The 17,788-nt window shown below is 41.2% G+C and overlaps 1 protein-coding gene across 5 annotated transcripts in view; it reads right to left on the minus strand.

Moving 5' to 3' along the window:
• The window catches only part of ryr3 (ryanodine receptor 3), a 144,542-nt gene that overhangs the window by 95,707 nt on the left and 31,047 nt on the right, over positions 1-17,788 (minus strand). For 2 of the 5 annotated variants that reach the window (XM_020714743.2, XM_020714741.2), the window contains exons 3-8: positions 16,322-16,426; positions 14,432-14,452; positions 9,954-10,028; positions 8,374-8,452; positions 8,183-8,295; positions 3,571-3,670 (exon numbers count right to left, since the gene is read on the minus strand). In XM_020714743.2, coding sequence (XP_020570402.1) covers positions 3,571-3,670; positions 8,183-8,295; positions 8,374-8,452; positions 9,954-10,028; positions 14,432-14,452; positions 16,322-16,426 — 493 coding nt within the window. Of the gene's footprint in view, positions 1-3,570; positions 3,671-8,182; positions 8,296-8,373; positions 8,453-9,953; positions 10,029-10,421; positions 10,437-14,431; positions 14,453-16,321; positions 16,427-17,788 lie in introns of all 5 variants that reach the window. The other 3 variants (XM_020714745.2, XM_020714744.2, XM_020714742.2) reach the window with 2 other exon arrangements.

The raw sequence follows: 17,788 nt of genomic DNA on the forward strand, positions 1-17,788 counted from the left end.
AGGAACTCTGCTACTTATAAGTGTGGTTGGAAAGTTGTTAAAAAAAACATGTAATTTTATGATTAAATAGCAAAAAGCCCTTGGAAATGACAAAGTGTTCCATGTGAAATGCGCATAGAGAGACCTTAAAGACCTACTCCAATGAAAATGGTGTTTTTGATGTTTTTAACATGATCTTGTAGCAGTTTTCTGATGATGGAGGACAAATATATAAAATAAGTTAAGATTAATCAATGAAGGGTGGCTCCCGGCTGATGGCCCTGCAGCTGCCCTACTGGCACCGTCGGAGGTGCGTCAGGCGGAAACGCCATGCAGGTAGCTTTGACCTGTGCTTACACCTAGTTTTGCTGGACTACCAGTGACCACTGCGAATAGGGCAGTTGACGTCCAGTAAAGACTGGAGGGCGGTCAGGGAAGACTGACTGTAGGAAAGGCTGCACTGGGCGTGGAAGGGCTAGTTACCCACTCCACAGGCCCTTGTCTGATGGCATGGGTCAACCTAACTAACTACAAGCACAAGAAGAAAAAAACAGCCCTAAGGTCCACCGAGAGGCGGGATGGAAGATGGACCATTTTGGACAGACAACATGGTATCGACTGGAACGGCTATCACTAATGAGCAACGGACCCTGATGAAATGTAGCTGTGGGTGGTTGAGCGTGACAACTTATAGGGGCCTGCGTATCCATCAGGGGAAGACAAAGTGCGGAGGAACGAGCCAGAAGCAATATGCACTGCGCCAGCAGATCAGACAAGCAGGAGACATAGCCCGGTTGAGCACCACAGTGCTGCTGTTTTCAATATTGCAGATGGTGGAAGGGAGGAAGAGTGTCTTTCCCGGCAGCAGGTGCTCTACGAACGTCAGGCACACAACGAACAGCAGGAGGAGACCCCTAACAGCGAAATTTCGACATGAACAAAGATGGAGAAGCTTATTCGACAACCAAAAGTCAAGTGGCCGAAAGCCACACAGGAAGCTACCACCAGCTGGCACCATCTTGAGAAAGGCATCGCAATGGGCTGCTCAATTTCCCCCATCATCTTCACGGCAGCCTTTGAGGTCATTCTGATTGGTGGTAGGCAAATGGGGCGAGGGATAAAGTCACAGTCAGGCCAGCGAGTACCAGCCTTGCGGAGTTACATGGATGATGTAACAAGCCTGCTGCAAACAGCGCCATGTACTACCAGGTTCCTGAAGAGGTTTGAAGATCTCCTTGGATGGGCCAGAATGAGAATCAAACCCTCAAAGTGTCGCAGTCTCTCGATCCGGAAGGGGGTGAGGAACAACCACATCTCTTTCACAGTGAATGGAGAAAGAATTCCATTGTTGGCTGAGCAACCAGTGCGAAGCTTGGGAAGACTGTATACGGCAGACCTGTCTGACACTCACATGCCAGCCACCATCATGCTCCAGCTTAGGGACGGACTGGAGAGGATTGATAAAAGCCACCTCCCAGGGAAATTCAAAGTGTGGTGCTACCAATTCATCCTCTATCCACGCTTGATGTGGCCCCTGAAGATGATTACATCATCCACAGCAGCAAAGATGGATCCCAAAGCAAACAATTTCATCCGTAAGTGGCTTGGCTTACCTCGAAGTCTGTCCAACACAGGCCTTTTTGGGAGAAACACACTCCAGCTGCCACTGAAGCCCATCAGCCTAGGCTACAGACAGGAGAAGACAAGGTTTGTGCTTAAGCTGAGAGACTCAACCGACCCAGTTGTAAGAAACACCAAGGCACCTGTCCGAACCGGAAGCAAATGGAAGGCAGAAGAGGCTGTTGACCAGGCCATCAGCAAGCTTAAGCACAACGAAGTCGTGGGAAAGACGCAGTCAGGCAGAGCTGGGTTAGGCTGGGGAACAGCCCCCAAGTTCTGGTCGAAAGCCAAAAGAAGCAAGAGGAAAGAGCTGGTGATTGAAGAGGTGACCAGGAGCGTGGAAAACCAGTACAAGATCAAAGCACTCAGCCAGCCACAACAAGGGCGTAGGACAAATGGGAAGGCGTGGTCAATAGGACCATAGGGTGGTCTGATATATGGAAGATGCCTCAAGCAAGGCTGAGCTTCCTCATCCGGGCCACCTATGACACCCTACCCAGCCCCAGCAATCTGAGCCTATGGTTTGGCTCAGAGGAAAACTGCCATCTCTGCAAGACTCCAAACCCTACGTTACAACACATCCTGTCCGGTTGCAAAGCAGCTCTGGCCCAGGGTAGGCACAGATGGCGGCATGACCAGTCTTGAGGAAACTGGCAGAGGTCCTGGAAGTACGGAGGATGGAGGCAGCTAAAGGACATCCCACGAAGACACCGTCTTTGATTCACTTTGTTGGAGAAGGGGCTGGAGCACAGAACACCAACCAGAGAGGGACACCATCACTGCTAACACCAGGATGCGACTGGAACTTAAGGGTGGACCTTGACCGTCAGCTCAAGTTCCCACCAGAAATAACTACCACCTCTCTGCGACCAGACATCATCCTGTGGTCCTCTGCAGCCAAAGCAGCAATCCTGACAGAGCTCACAATCCCTTCGGAGGGAGGAATGGATGCTGCATATGAAAGGGAGGAAGGAAAAATACACAGAGCTGGTAGCTGAGTGCCGAGATGCTGGGTGGTCAACCATCATCTGCCCGGTGGAGGTTGGCTGCAGGGGCTTTGTTGGAACATCCACCCAGCTCCTCCTTAGGAAGATGGGAGTGACTGGGTCGAAATTGAAGAAGGCATCCGAGGACTTGGCGGATGAGGCGGAAAAAGCCAGTTTCTGGCTATGGTTGAGGAGGAAGGACAGTTCGTGGGGAAAAGATGGGTCCTAAGGGCAGCTGCGGGGGGCGGCAGGGAGACGTCTCTGCCGTTGCTCCACCACCGTTAGATGTTCCGGGATTAATGGAGCGAAACATCAATGAAGGGTGGCTCCCGGCTGATGACCCTGCAGCTGCCCTACTGGCACCGTCGGAGGTGTGTCAGGCGGAAACGCCATGCAGGTAGCTTTTACCTGTGCTTACACCAAAGCTGCATTTCTGACTATTTCTTTATTTAAATTGTGATGGATCAGTAGCAGATAAAACCCTCCATTTGAAAAAAATTTTTTGTGACACAGCAACTGAAATGGGCAGGCCAAAGTCTCTCCCTTCACCGTTCCATTCTGATGGATCCAGTTGTAGACAACTAGATCCACGTACGTAATTGTTTTGTTTGTCTGAACTGGAATTCAGCTCAAAACTGTTGGGCTGGGTGGCTCTGATATCACTGGCCATTTTTGTTGCACTGCTTGTGTTAGCTTGGGGTTTTGAGGGGCTCTAAACTAGCAGGAGAAAGTGTAAACAAAGGAATCATGGGATATCAGTGGAGGCTTACTTCCACAAAAACAGTCTCACCTAGAACTCAGAGGTGAATTTCTAATGAACTCCTGCCGCTCTGCAGACAACATGTCGTTAAAAAACGACTCAGTTTTTTTGGTTTTAGCTAGAAACTGCATAATCATAATTCAAAGACCACTGGGAAGGATTTACAAAAGATACAAATACAGTTGGAGTGGAACTTTAAAAGGTAGTTTTGGGTCGTGGACTCACCCACGGCCATGCTGCTTGAAGAACAGGTCGGCTGCACGTTCCACAGAGTCTGCATGAAGGATGCATCGACCTGAATGTTGCCATTGGAGATGGAGAGATGCTGAAAGAAGAAACAAAGCAAATGCTTTTCAAATGTCTGCACGATAAGAGGGTTTGTCTTGTTTCAAGGCTCAACACCAGCCTATAGAAAATGAAAAACTGCTGATACGTTGCAGCTCGATCCAGCTGGAAAAAAAAATTCACGCCCTATGCTGTCATCCAAAGTGAAGAAGCATGAACTTTGCCTGTTTCCAGTCAAGTGAAGATGAACATCTATGTCTTTGCCAGATTTTTATTGTGCTTTTTAGCTCTGAAGGACTGAAAAAGCCGCCCAAAAATTTTCCTTCCCGTCTTTACACCTGCGTTTGTCATTTCTGTCACGTTCACTTTCTCCTCATGAAATCCCCCAGTCCCTCTTTTTCCATGTAAATTAATCGCAGTCAGGTGTGTGCAATTCATTAGCAACAACATTAACCCCAAGCCCAAAGGTCAAAGTGATGCTAAACATTTTTAAAGCAGGAACACACAGAGGGGCTGCAGGCCTTCCAGATTCTATTACAGATACAGTAAAGGGCTCTGCTGACTCTAAAGTTTAATGGAAGGTCACAATAAAATCTTCAGACAAAACTCTAAATATGAAGAGAGGGGAGCAAAACTGGCAAAAATCATGCAGTTTTGCTGTTATTATCAGATCTGGTCAAGTTTCAAGACACCAAACTTGCAAAAACCTAAAAATAACTCTTGAAGAACCTATGGTGACATCAGTGTAACAGAAAAAAACATCAGAAATGTGTACTCAGGTCCAAAATGTCGGCAGTAAATCCCACATAACTAAATTTTGTGGGTTAAAAATAAATAAATCTGCACCACACACAGTTTTTTTTAACTTATAATACGTTGATGTTTTATATTCACTTTGAATGTTTATGGTGGTAAAAGACTTTCAAACTGGACTCTTCCTCTAAACCAGTGTTTTTCAACCAGTGTGCCGCGGCACACTAGTGTGCCGTGGGAGATGGTCAAGTGTGCCGTGAGAAATTGCCCTCATTAACTGATCTAAAAGCAATTACCATCTCCAGGAAATCAGCTCTTTGTTCATCCAAACAGGCCCTGATAAAACACTGAGAAGTTAAGAATATGAAATATCATAAAATTATTTTTTCTTTGTTTTTATATAATTCTATTAAAGACATTTTGATAAGAATAACGGGATACCGCGATTTAGCTGTAAGGAAAAGTCCCGCCCCTTTAACTGTCTCCACCAATCATTCTTGAAGGCTTAATCACATGTCATCAGTCTGACCAATCAGAAGTGGTTAAAGTATTCACTTCCTTGTTTCGATTTAGCGCAAAAAAGTCGCCCTGTTCTAACAAAAATACCAGCTAAAGCTCGTCTTTAGCGGTGTAGCTTTCCACAGAATCTGGTATCAGACTGGAACAAGTGAACAAAACCATGAAGCTCAAAGACGCTGGTCTTTCTGCGGTCGGCGGATTACGGGCACTACAATACATACACTGTCTTAGTGCACAATGAGTCTCTCCTCTTAACGTCTTTAAACAACGAACACACATCAAACAGTTTTTGAATCTTTTGACTGAATTTTTATTGCATCTTTTAGAAAAAACAGCTGCAGCTTCCAGCGTTTTCTGCAACAATTATCACAAAAATGCATGTGAGATTGCAGAGCGGCTGTAGATCAATACAGACTGAGCTTTTTCTTTTTTTTAATTTATCTATTTTTTTGGATGCTGGTGTGCCGCGGGATTTTTGTCAAGGTTAAAGTGTGCCGTGGCTCAAAAAAGGTTGAAAAACACTGCCCTAAACCAGCATCAAATCCTCTGACTGCATATGAGAACCTGGCTGAGTGAGTGTGACCTCATCCATAAAAAATGATTTTCTTCTGGCTCCTTTGAAAATAAGCCAATTCAGTCATCTTTTTTTTGTGATACGGACATCACTATGATGGAGCCAGATATTGTCTGTAAGCAGTGACTGGTTCGAGTGAGTCGACATTTCCATGGCAACCACTCTCGCAAATCAGGAGTGAGCTTGTTGGAAGTCCACAACCCTATGACTCAGGCTGGGGAGAACCTGTCAATCAAACGTTTTGAACAGTGATTCTGGGGCCGGTAGGCACAACCCACTTAAATTAAGGCATCTAGTTGGCCAGTTTATAACTTCAATATCATGAAAAAAGTTAGAATTATCAAGGACATGTCAACGTTTTAAAAAAAAGGTATCAGAGTAAGTTCTGACAGTAGAATGAATGAGTAACAGCTGTTTATTTCTCTACAGAAGTCTATGGATTTTGGCTTCTTGAAGCCAGCCTGTACTTCCTTTTTGTAATGCAAAGGGGGAGGGGTCACTGAGTCCATATATGGTCAATTCCTATCAAAGCTGATGTTTTAATGTTGCTGCTTAACAGTTTGCTTTATAGTGGTTGCACGTTGCATTTAGTTTGTCGGTAATTTGCACTACCATTTAAATTTTGATTCAAAGTCATTTATGTTTCTTCAACCTTTGACAGGATGAAGTATGTGAAAATTACAATAAATTACTTTCTATTACAGGGCCATTTTTTGTGCCAACTAATTATATGAAAACAGTCCGAGTTAGCAGAATTCTTTTTTTACTTTTACTTAAGTTTAGTAGAGTACATGTTTGAGCCCTAGTGATCATATCACACAGTTCTTTTGAAACCTTTATGGAGCTCCTACAATATGACAATTTCACATAATTAGGACTATTACAAATAAATGAAGAAAAATTATAGGCACTATGTGTACATTAAACCAGTGGTCCCCAACCTTTTTAACGCCACGGACTGGTATGGCGTCACACAAAACTTTCACGGATCGGTCTTTCAAATGTAAGCAGATGAATATCATAGCAATACTACACTGACGGAGGAACAGAGACGTGATAAAACAAACCCTGAGCTTTTATTTTGACACGCAAGACATAGTACATCGCACAGGTGTTATCATCCTCTCCCCTTCCCACACTCATGGTGCAAAAAAGAAGTACTATCTATTAAATGTGGCTTTCTTTTTTGGGAGTGGAAGGCTCCTCTTCTGTCTCCTTGCTGGGCCTTTTCCACTTGGCAAAGAAACTTTCCAAAGACATTTGTTTTTTATTCATTTTGCTAGCTCCTGGGTTTTATTTTAGCAGTAACCTATCACGTGACTGAGAAGAGCGCCTTGGCCTGCGTCAAGAGTGACATAGACGGATGGAACAGAGAATCAGGTAATTTTTCAAAATAAAACATCTTTCAGATTCCGAAATAAATAAAACGGAAGTGGTCCACGTTATTTATTCTTTCTGTGCGGTACCTCGGGGTTGGGGACCGTTGCATTAAACGATGTCTACAAAAAATTTCCGCATGTATGTATCTTCCTACATGAGTAAAAAATATGTTGTAAATCAAACTGCCATCATTCCATATTTAAACTTTACTCAAATTTTTTACTCAATTTTTTTGTGTCTTTATAAAGATTCCACCTTTAGGGTTTGAAGATAAATCTTTGTTTTGAGTTTGTCACAATGTCGAATATAAAGTTTGTTACAGTTTAAAATAATCTAAATATTCTTCCACAATATATTATGTGAACTATGCGAGAGTGATGGATGAGATATGAAGAATATCAGTGTCTGAAAAAAACAGGAACATTTAGTTTTTGAACAGAAAATCCCTCCATATGTTTATGAGCCTCTACCAGAAAAATGGTTTAAAGTTGCTCTACATATTTGTACACTTTTACTCCTCACCATACTTGGTGAGATCCAGCAAGAACAATAAGTAGGACTCATCTGCATAAATGATAATTGACAGTAGGTGATCCAATAAAAAAAGGGCCCCAAACACCAAGCCCTGAGCTTCTCCTGTGAAGAGCTCTTTAAGGGAGAATCCATTAGGAGATTATTTCAAAATATTATTTGCAAACATTTTAAATCTGGCTGAATTCATTGCCTAGTCATACATTCTTTCTAAAATGATTGATTTTCTTGGAACAACAACAAGACACCTTTGAAGCTACTATGCTCTCACCATTGAATAAACCTTACACATAGTTAATTCATCGAAGACTTAGTACAGGCTTTTGGAGATCTAATACAATAATCCAGAATATCAAAAATAAGGCAGATAAGAGGATCCAAGCATTGCTCCCCATTCAAAAGTCTAGTGACACCCTAGATATGCGCTGGTCCCCGCAGCCCGGACAAAATACAGGGTTGTGCCAGTGTAAAAATCTCTGCCAAGCCATCTGGGCAAATCAGTGAAAGCTGATTTTCTGTGGTGACCCCTGAAGGAATATGCTGAAAGGTGAACAACAAAAAACAACACCTTATAAATTCAGCCAGACTTTGAATATTTCAGTTAAAAATCAATTAAATATATTAATTAATTCCAGTCTGGTATCAAGAAAATCTCAACATTTATACCTTTTCATGAAGCCCTTCTAGATTTTCTTAGTTGAATTTTGTGTAGTCTTTTCAGGATTGTAAAGAGCCTTTTAAATCAACAACACTTAGTTTTAGACCATAACAACTGAGTTTAATGATGTGACTCACCAGGTATCTCTCTGTTGACACGCTGACAAGTATCAAATCGTCTCCGATACGGACTTTTTCTCCTTCAGATCTCTGCTTGGATGCGGGGTGAATGGTCCACCAGCAGGGCTCTCCTGTTGGAACTCAAGTTTTAACCATGAAAGTACCATAACATTTTTCACCGTCTGAAAAAAGGTGGAGTCATAGAGTACCGATTGAATCTTCTTGCAGTCCGACGTCAAACGACAGCTTGTCGGTCAGAGACCTTGATGTCTTCAAACAGGTTAAATACTGTTCAGAAAAGTAAAATACATTTCAATGGATCACATTTGATACTCAATATTCACTGCATTGATTACATTTTTGATAAAAGTTTATACAATTAGTAAAATAGGTATCATAGATATCATTTCAACTTTAATGTGAAATATACATAAAGGAGTTCTGGATTTCTATGGGGTAAAATCTCCAGATTACAGATTTCAGTCCACAATCTGATAAAGTCACAATATTGCAAGAATTGTGAATTTAGGATTGCATTGTGGGACAATAGTCAAACTGTGGGACAGTTGCTTTTGGTCAAGTATCATTTGTATGCCGAAGATAAAAACTTTCACTGGTATTCCTCTTCAGTTACTCAGGTCATTCAAGAACTTGCAGTCTGTCTTTTAAATTGTTTCATTTAAACTAATAGAATTTCACATTAGATGCTGGGAAATTAAAGTCATGGTATTTTGACATTAACCTGAGGTGTCAGAATAAAGGCCTCAAGGGCCGCTTTCCAACAAACCTGCCACTGAAGCTCCTAATTGGCTAAACACACCTGATCGAGGTAATCAGCAGCATTATATTCTTTTGTTACAAACTGCACAAGGTAAGTCCCTAGAAGTAGTTTTAGGCTGTAAGTACATTAGAGGTTTGTCAGGATTTATCAGTGACTGATCTGTAACCTGGGGTCGAAACTTGGATTCTCTAATTGAAATAAATCCTGCTTTTACCTCAGAACTTCAGAAACTCCTGGTATCTGCAACTTGCTTTCCTGTGTTGGGCTATAGGGATGTTTTGTCCATGTATACCTCAACAAAATGCCATCAGTCTCTAAACCCCATAAATCTTTGTGCTCTGAGATTTGTAACAAGCTGAACAAACAATTTTCAGAATGTGGGAAAAGAATGACATGTTTTGACAAATGCCAGATTTGGAGACAAACATCACACTCTGGGACAATGGATCCCTGAACAAAATTACCCTAAATTACAGGATAGCTGCCAGATTGTGGCATGATCTCTACATTACAGAAAAATTGCCAAGATTGTGGAAGGATCAATAGATTACAAGATGACTACTAGACAGTGGATGGGTCCCTCGATAATGAATCCCTAGATTACCTGGCAGTTGCCCGATTGTGAAAGGATCCACAAATTATAGGACAATTGCCAAATTGTAGAAGGATCATCAAATTTTAGGACAATTACCAGTTTGTGGAAAGACGCCTGTATTACAGGACAATTGCCAGATGAGGATAGATCTCTACTCTGTGGAGGTTATGGAATGATCTCTGAATTACAGGAAAATCTCTTAAAGTGGGACGATTACGCATTGGGACGATGGTTAGATTGATGGCAAGCTCTGTGGAGCAGTTGTCAAGTTCTGGACAACTTCTAATTTTTGGAACAATAATCAGACTAATAGACAATTCCCCACATTCTTCATTAGTGAATATTAAGTTGGTCAAATATGATTTTTCCAAAAAGATCACATTCATCTTTACCTTGGTACAGTTGCTACTCACCATGCCACTGAAGGAGTGCCGCAGAAGAATGGCATGGCCATAAAGCAGGGTTCGATGCCCACCTCCTTGAGCGGCCTGGCAGAAAATGAACATTTTCATCACAGATCATCATCCTGGATTTCTGGATCACTGATGTATGACATGTTTTCTCTAAGTTAATATCATCCACCTCAGCTGTGTCAGATATTAACTCTGAGCTCCCTTTGCTTTACGTCCTGTGAGAGTAAACAGCATGGGACTCAAGGTGTCATTTCTCTTGGCTCTCCACTCAAAGTGCAAGCAGGAAACATAGATAGATGAAAGGGGAATACACACATTCACAATGAAAGACAGAAAAACAGACAATGTGCACTCAGAATTACTCATTCTCTTTACCAGTCAGAAGGTTAGGAAAACAGAGGAAATGTGGAAGGAGTGGAACAAAAAAGAAAATAAGGATTTCCAGTGTTGTGAAAGATAAATACCTACCTTTTTAACTACCTTCTAGAAGCACAAAAAAGAGAGATAATACCGTGAGTTGAACACTAACTAAACATTTGGAGCAAAAATTGTGCAGACGATGTCAATATTGCCTTAAAAACAAATGGCACAATCCAGGCATCCTTTCTGAATGGTCTGGTTTTATGATTATCACAAAAAGATATGTATCGAACATCAGAGTGGTGTGTTTTCCTGTTCGGCTGTCGGGTGGAATGTTGGTCAAAAGACTTTTAAACAAGCAACAACTGTTTCCTGAACAAAACCATCAGCTTATGCTCTCCTGGCCTCACAGTCTCAAACAGATGGTAGTCTGTACATCAGAAACAGAAGGAAGCCAGGGGTTTGAGCAACAGAAAAACTGGAAGAGTGTCTAACAGCAGCTGGGGAGGAATGATGGAGGGAGGGAAGTTGCTGGTGCTGCAAGTCAGACCTGCTGCCATGCTGATGCATCACTACCAGCACGTCTGACCTTTGGTGTGCTCCCACTACCAGCGATGAATCCTCAAAAAGCAGAGAGGATCTTGGGCTGAAATGCTTGAATGTGACTGTTGTAAACATTTTGGGATATTTGTCAAAAATCCCTTGAAATATGTTGCCATAGCAGTGGCGCAAAGAGCAGGTCAATAGAGGTAGCCAAACACAAATTTACAATTACAACATTGAAAATGTCTACATGTTAACAGTGCTGCATCATTTGATTTTTTTTTTGCTGACAATACTTTCTCTAGAGACAATGCTTATTACACAATGATTCAGTTATCTTCATGGTTTTCTCACTGAAAGTTCACAAAGGTATTGGGCCTGTGACAAGAAAAGAGGATTTCCTTCTAAACTCACAATTTTGAATTGAAGCAGTGATCCTCTAATCTGCTAATTCATTTGATTTCACTGGCGATAAACAACTGATCCAGCTGGCGTTTATTTTCATTGATCAGTCGTTTAGAAATTGAGGATTTATTGGAATAGAAGGATTTAGTTTTTATAAAATCAGTTTGGGATAAACACGGCAACCTGCCTCAAACATGAAGCTCTTCTGGCTACAATTTCTAATAAAAAACTATTTTGTTTAGCTCAATAATTCTTTCAGTTTCCTTTATTTTAATTTATTGGCTAAAATATCCATCATTTCTATTGTGTTTTTTTTGGGCTGCACGGTGGGAGCAGTGGTTGGCGCTCTTGCCTTACAGAAAGAAGGCCCCTGGTTCAAGTCCCAGCTGGGGAACCCGAAACAGAACATCAATGCGGGAACTTTCTCTGTGGAGTCCAAAAACATGCTTCATAGGTTAATTGGTCACTCCAAATTGTCCATAGGTGTGAATGTGAGAGTGTATGGGTGTGTGATATGTGTGACCCTGCGACAAACGGGCAACCTGTCCACGGTGTTCCCTGCCTTTGCCCATAAGTGGCCAGGATAGGCTCCAGCAGCCCCGTGACCCCGAAAGGGATAAACAGAAGAAAATGAATGAACTTTATTGGTTTCTTGGTTGGGTGTTGCCAGCTGGCTTAACAGCACCCCTTTCCATTTTTTAAGAAAGCCAAAACAGCCATAGTCTAATTAGTTTTCCAACCATTTTTGTAGGTGCTGATTAGATCGCTGAATCTGTAGGTAAGTGCATAACACTAACCCCAACTCACAGTCTATGAGTAAGACCCTAAGCCCATATCATTAATGAACAATGGAACTGAGATTTTGAGACATCAATTGGGTGAAACAAAATATTTTTCAAATTTTGGGCCAAAACTAAATGGGCAAAATGACTAATCTTTATTTTTGGTAACTTAGGTTGAAATACAACTAAACTCAGCCTTTGGTTCTAAACGGCTTATTATATTTTCTGCACTAGAAGGCGCACTTATATGCCTTCATTTTTTCAAAGAAATGACAGTGTACCTTCCAATCCGGAGTGCCTGATATATCTATAATCTTGACTGTGTTAACGTGTTACTAACAAAGTTGGGAGTCACTGTGGTCACAGTATTGTTTGTTTTAGAAGTCTCACGCATACAGCCATACCACCCTGAACACACCCAATCTTGTCTGAATACAGGTGCAGTAAGTTGACCAGCTCAGTGGACTTGTGGTAGAGTGTCTGCTCTGAGACTGGAGGGTTGTGAGCTCAAAACCACAGTCGAGCATTGCCAAAGACTAAAAATGGGACCCAATGGCTCCCTGCTTGACACTCAGCATTAAAGGGTTAATTTGAGGGGTTAAACCACCAAATGGTTCCTGAACGCGGCTGTGTCTGCAGCTCACTGCTCTCCCAGGGGACGGCTCAAATGCCGAGCACCAATTTTACACACCTAGGTGTGTGAAAACTGTGGGACTGTAACTTATCAGTCTGTTTTTATAGGTGCTGCAAACAAGGTCGGGACTTGAAATATGCTAACATGCTAAATAAGCTAACATGTAACTTGTTTCCAAAAAGTTCTATTGTAGTTACTTTGCAGCAGTCCATAAAGTCTGAATGACGGCCTTATCTCTTGACTCTTTTGTCTCGCCTAATACGTCTTATAGTTATGATTGACACAATTTCAAAAATAGACCATTTATTGACTGCACCTTAAAGTGCGGGAAATATAGTAGTTCAAACAAAAAGAGCAACAGTTTTATATTTTAAATGATCAAATGGAAAGATTTTTAGGGCCCTTTAACCCTTGTGCTGTAATAGATGACCCCCCCCTTACATTGAGGTGTTCTCCCTACCATGACAAAGGTGGATAAAGGTGGAAAGATTTCATGTAATCCATGGACACCAGTGAGGTTCACAAATCATTAAAGAAAAAAGGTTCAGACCCCTGTCTAGTGGGTCTAGATGACCCAACTCCCAATGTTAAAGTGCCTAGGATAGCACAACGGTTAAGAGGCAGCAGAACATTACCAAACAAACACAACTGTTGAGGAAATTATAATTATTCTTTTTGTAATGAATGCATTTTTTAGCTTGACTAAGGATTAAAGTCCAACACAGTGATGAATTTGAACATTTTTTATGAGACTGAGGATAAAAAGCAGCAAACGAATCAGTTCTCAGATGCTGCAGAGCAACAGTCCCTGCCAGACTCATTAGTTAAGAACCATCTGAAACTGGATATTGATTCTCATGTACACTTTCTATGCCACAACATTTTAATTATCTTGAGAATGCAAAGAGGTTGCGTGCTTGCAGTTTAGTGTGTAGCAGCATAATCCAAAGCAATAAACTGTCATGTTTTGTGTTTGTTTCATTTTGATTATGCAAGGCATTAAAAAAGGTCCACCCATTGATGTTTTCCTAAAATGTAAACCGCCTGCATACAGAAAAACAAAAATTTCTCTGAAATCAAGCTGATTTCAGGACATTTCCTCTTGTCGGTGCCCTCAACTCGTTTGTTAGAGACTCAGCTTGGAGAAAACAGGCTGGCAAACCACAAAGCAAGTTTTTCAGGACTTTAAGGTTTTTTGATTGGACTTGGACATCAAAAGCAACAAAAGCATGTTAATCTTTTTGGCAAGCGTTTCTTGTTTCTGAGTTTTCTAATTTGTAAATTTAGGCCATTTGGAAGCGAGGGGGTGGGGGGTGGGGAGGTTAGGAGTGCCTTAAGCAAATATGAAGTGAATCCTACTGGCTTTAAGTAGTTACACAGCAAGAACGACTAAAAGGGTTCAGGCAGAGACCTCACTCATGTGGGGGAAGTCTATTTCAAGATTGTCAAGATTTATAATTAAGAGCTATTTCTTGGTGAGGGGATTGCTCTCCGGCTGACTGAGAAGGTGATGAGACTGAGGTAGAGCTAACTGTCATTCCAGAATGTATTTGCTTGACATTTTGTGAGAAATCTGACATTATCAGCCTGATATTATCCTGCACACGTGACAAATGCAGAGCTGACAATCAAGAAATAGTCATTACATGAAGTGAACGTGCCTGAAGTTCAACCCCTTTTTCAAGTTTTCGGGCGGTCAGTACATCTGACATGCAAGCTGTCAAGGTGATGGATGGACAAACCCAAGGACCTACCCATTTTTCATGGTCAGCACTCTAGTAACAAACAAATACAGATGAAAAATGACGTTATCAAGATGTGTGACGGTCAATTACCCGAATCTGAGAACAACGCTGAGCCCCATTTTGAGCCAGAACCAAAGGGCCGAGAGGCGAAGATACTCAAAGACTTATCTTATCTTACATACTTGTGGTCTGTTTAAAAAGGAACTCTTTCAGAAATCATATTTGACCACAAATATCCATTCGGAACAGCAAATCCTAACATCAGTTTAGGCTCTGTTTTCTCCCCCCCATATTGTTAAAGGTCTTGCTATCATCTCCCTGCTCTGACTTCTTAGATACACTGGAGGCTCCAGCAGACTCAGTCAGTCATTTTTCATGTGCAAAAGTTCAGACTTTCTGTTCTTTGCTTACTTTGTGTAAAAACATCCAGAACACCAATAGCTTCAAACGTAAAGGGAACTCCTGTTGTTCAGTTTGTGCATCCATCTGTACCAACAATATGAAGATCCACCATTTGCTGTATGACCATCAGGTTTTACTTTGCCGTGGTCAAGTTTCGGCCCAATCTGTTCCACAATGTTGTTTCAGTCCACTGAAGTCTAGGCATATTTTTGTTAAAGGGCTGTCAGAGCATCAGTTGGATTAATGTATTGCTATTGAAGGTTCCTGCGGAGGATTTGCTGCTGTCTCTCACAGCATTGTACTGTGACCATGCCTGAGCTGTAAGGCAGACGGCCTGACAAGCGACTCTCAAAACAGGATGAGGTGTTCTCCAAGGTGTTCAGGTCGTACGGCTGAGGGCCGGCTTCATCAACCCTCTATCATCAACCCTCCATCCACGGAACTGAAATAAGATCTTTTGACTCAAAAGATGTCCATCAATAAATCTTGTGGTTTCTTCTGTGAATTTTAGTCACCCTTAGATTTTTGCAGTGTGTGAGAATGGGTTCAGTGACTCGGCCTCTCCCACAACCCCAAGTGTTCACAGTACAGAAATCTGGGCTTTTAGCAAACGTTGTGTCTGTAATGTTTGCAGCATTGTCGTATTGTAATAGTCATTTTGACTCCAAAAAAGATTGAAATCAAGAAACTTTCCCATTTAGTCTAGTTCTAAATCCTTTCCTGCCTCAGAGTGGGTTCAAGATTTCTCCTTCAACTCACTAAAGTAAAGACTTTTTAGTATCAATTTGTTCTTTGCATTAATTAATTGCTTAAATTTCTAGTACTCTTTTTTTCAAAGGCCACATGTTTGCTCAATGCAGGTTGAATTTGATCTTTCTCAAACGATGGGACTTAAGTCTCTTTCATTAGAGCTTTGGAACTGCAGTCCTTCTAGTTAGCTTCATAAATTCAGACATTCAAACTGACTTTATGATGAACGTTTTTAGGGTTCTTCACTAATATAAACTGTAAAAAAAATAGAAAAAGAAGATTATTGTTAAACATTGTTTTAAATCTGTGAGGTTTGCACGGGTTCTGTGTTTACTTTCGAAATAAAAGATCCCCAAAATAGACTTTAGAAGACAGAAAACAGAAAAAAATAGTTAATTTGTATTTCCCTGTAAAGGTCTCTCTATGTTGGTCCTTATGCATTTTTTAGATACTCTTAGTCAGCTGTCCTTTTTGTCTAAATGTGCATTTAGTTGGAATTTTAAAACTATAAAACCAAATCAAGATGAATCTTGATCACCAAATCCAAAATCAGATCATGAAATAACCATAAGATTACAGCCGATTCTCTGTTTGATCGTGTGGTCGTCTCCTCCACAACATGATCCAGCTGTATTGAGGGCAGTAGAGCGCCACCATGACTGATTGTGTTAAGCTTCTAGCCGTTTACGTGAAAAGCATTTTAGTATTTCCAGATCTGCAGCTTCTCACACAGAGGAAGGTACTCACCCCTTCACTGTTCTGCCCCGTGTTAGCCAGCATCTCCTGCAGGGCCCGAACTGACAGCGACTGTTCCAGCACAAAGTTACAGATGCACATGTCCGGAGGGACATACTGCAACAGAGCAGAGAAGAGGGGAAAAGCCCGCAGCAGAATTACACATTGAGGTTCTTTCTATGAGGAAAATGCTGGGCTTCTACATCAAATGAGGAAAAGGGGAAAACACATGTGATTCACTTTTCTGTGCTTACCCATAAAAACCATGAGAAAAGACGAGCAATAACTATAACCTTAATGTTGCATACTTTATACCCACCATGTTTACACCTCCAACAGGTAGCAACTGAACTGTCAGGCGAAAATTCAAGACAAACCGGACAAAGAAAAGATAGTTCAAATGGGAAGCAATCCTAGAAATAAAGGCTGAAAAGTTTACATCACCTGATAAAATAATAATAAGTCATTTATTACCGGCGGGATACATGCATACATGCTAAATAAAACAAGGAATTAGTCGTGGAAAGTAAAGAAAAAAAACTCAGCTAACAAAATGAACATTTTCAAATTTTAAAGAAATAATGAAATGTACTGAAGACACTTCAAAAAGTTCAATCATAAGTTCTAAAATTCTAAAAATGTAAACCTAAACATTTAGCTGAGGTATGCAATAAAAAAAAAAGCTAAACAATCCTGACAGAGCTGTAAAATCGTAAATATATGACGTTAAATTTTCTTAAAAGGATAGAACTTTGGTAAAATGCAAAAATAAATATAAAAAATGCTAAGTCCTTTACTAAAAGCAGAACGGACTAAAAATTATTCAAGGCTGCAGAACAACCTTTAGTTTGGTGGGAAAAATGCTAGAAGTGACTAAACGTGTTGAGTTTTCAAGTAGAAGAAGCAGAACTACATTCAGATTAAAATGGCTGCATTGCCATTAACAACATGACTGTTTTTTTCTTCTTCTGTGTAAAGTAATTATTGCATCTTTTTCCTAGTTTGATGGGTTTTTTATTAGTAATATTCGTAGATTTTGATCTCTGCATTGTCTTTGTAAACCTGAATAAGTCCTGTTAAAGTTCTGTTTTAAAGCATCAGCAGAACCTTAAATAACATGGAGTTTAAATGCAATCCAGCTAAATATTAATAGAGGCAAATATAACTGGGTGATTAGCTAGATGGCACTGTTGATTAACATGACATCTCTGGATGACGTAGAAATCTGCCCAAAGAGATCTGCTGTGAACCACCCTGATGTCAGGTTTACTGCATTTCTAAAGGCCCTGAATGCATCAGGCAGGGAAGGGGTATGGATCAGCGTTCCTGGGGTTGGAAGGAGGACCTGCTGACCTCTGAACTCAGCAACAGCAGTGAGAAATGCGACCGGAGGCGTGGCTGCAGGGTGATAACGAGGATGCAGCTTCCTGGCACTCTGGAAGCTTCCAGCAGCAGAGCTGCCTCACTGTGAACTGCAAA

This window comes from Oryzias latipes, chromosome 24 (assembly GCF_002234675.1).
Source record: "Oryzias latipes chromosome 24, ASM223467v1".
Taxonomy (NCBI): Eukaryota; Metazoa; Chordata; class Actinopteri; order Beloniformes; family Adrianichthyidae; genus Oryzias; species Oryzias latipes.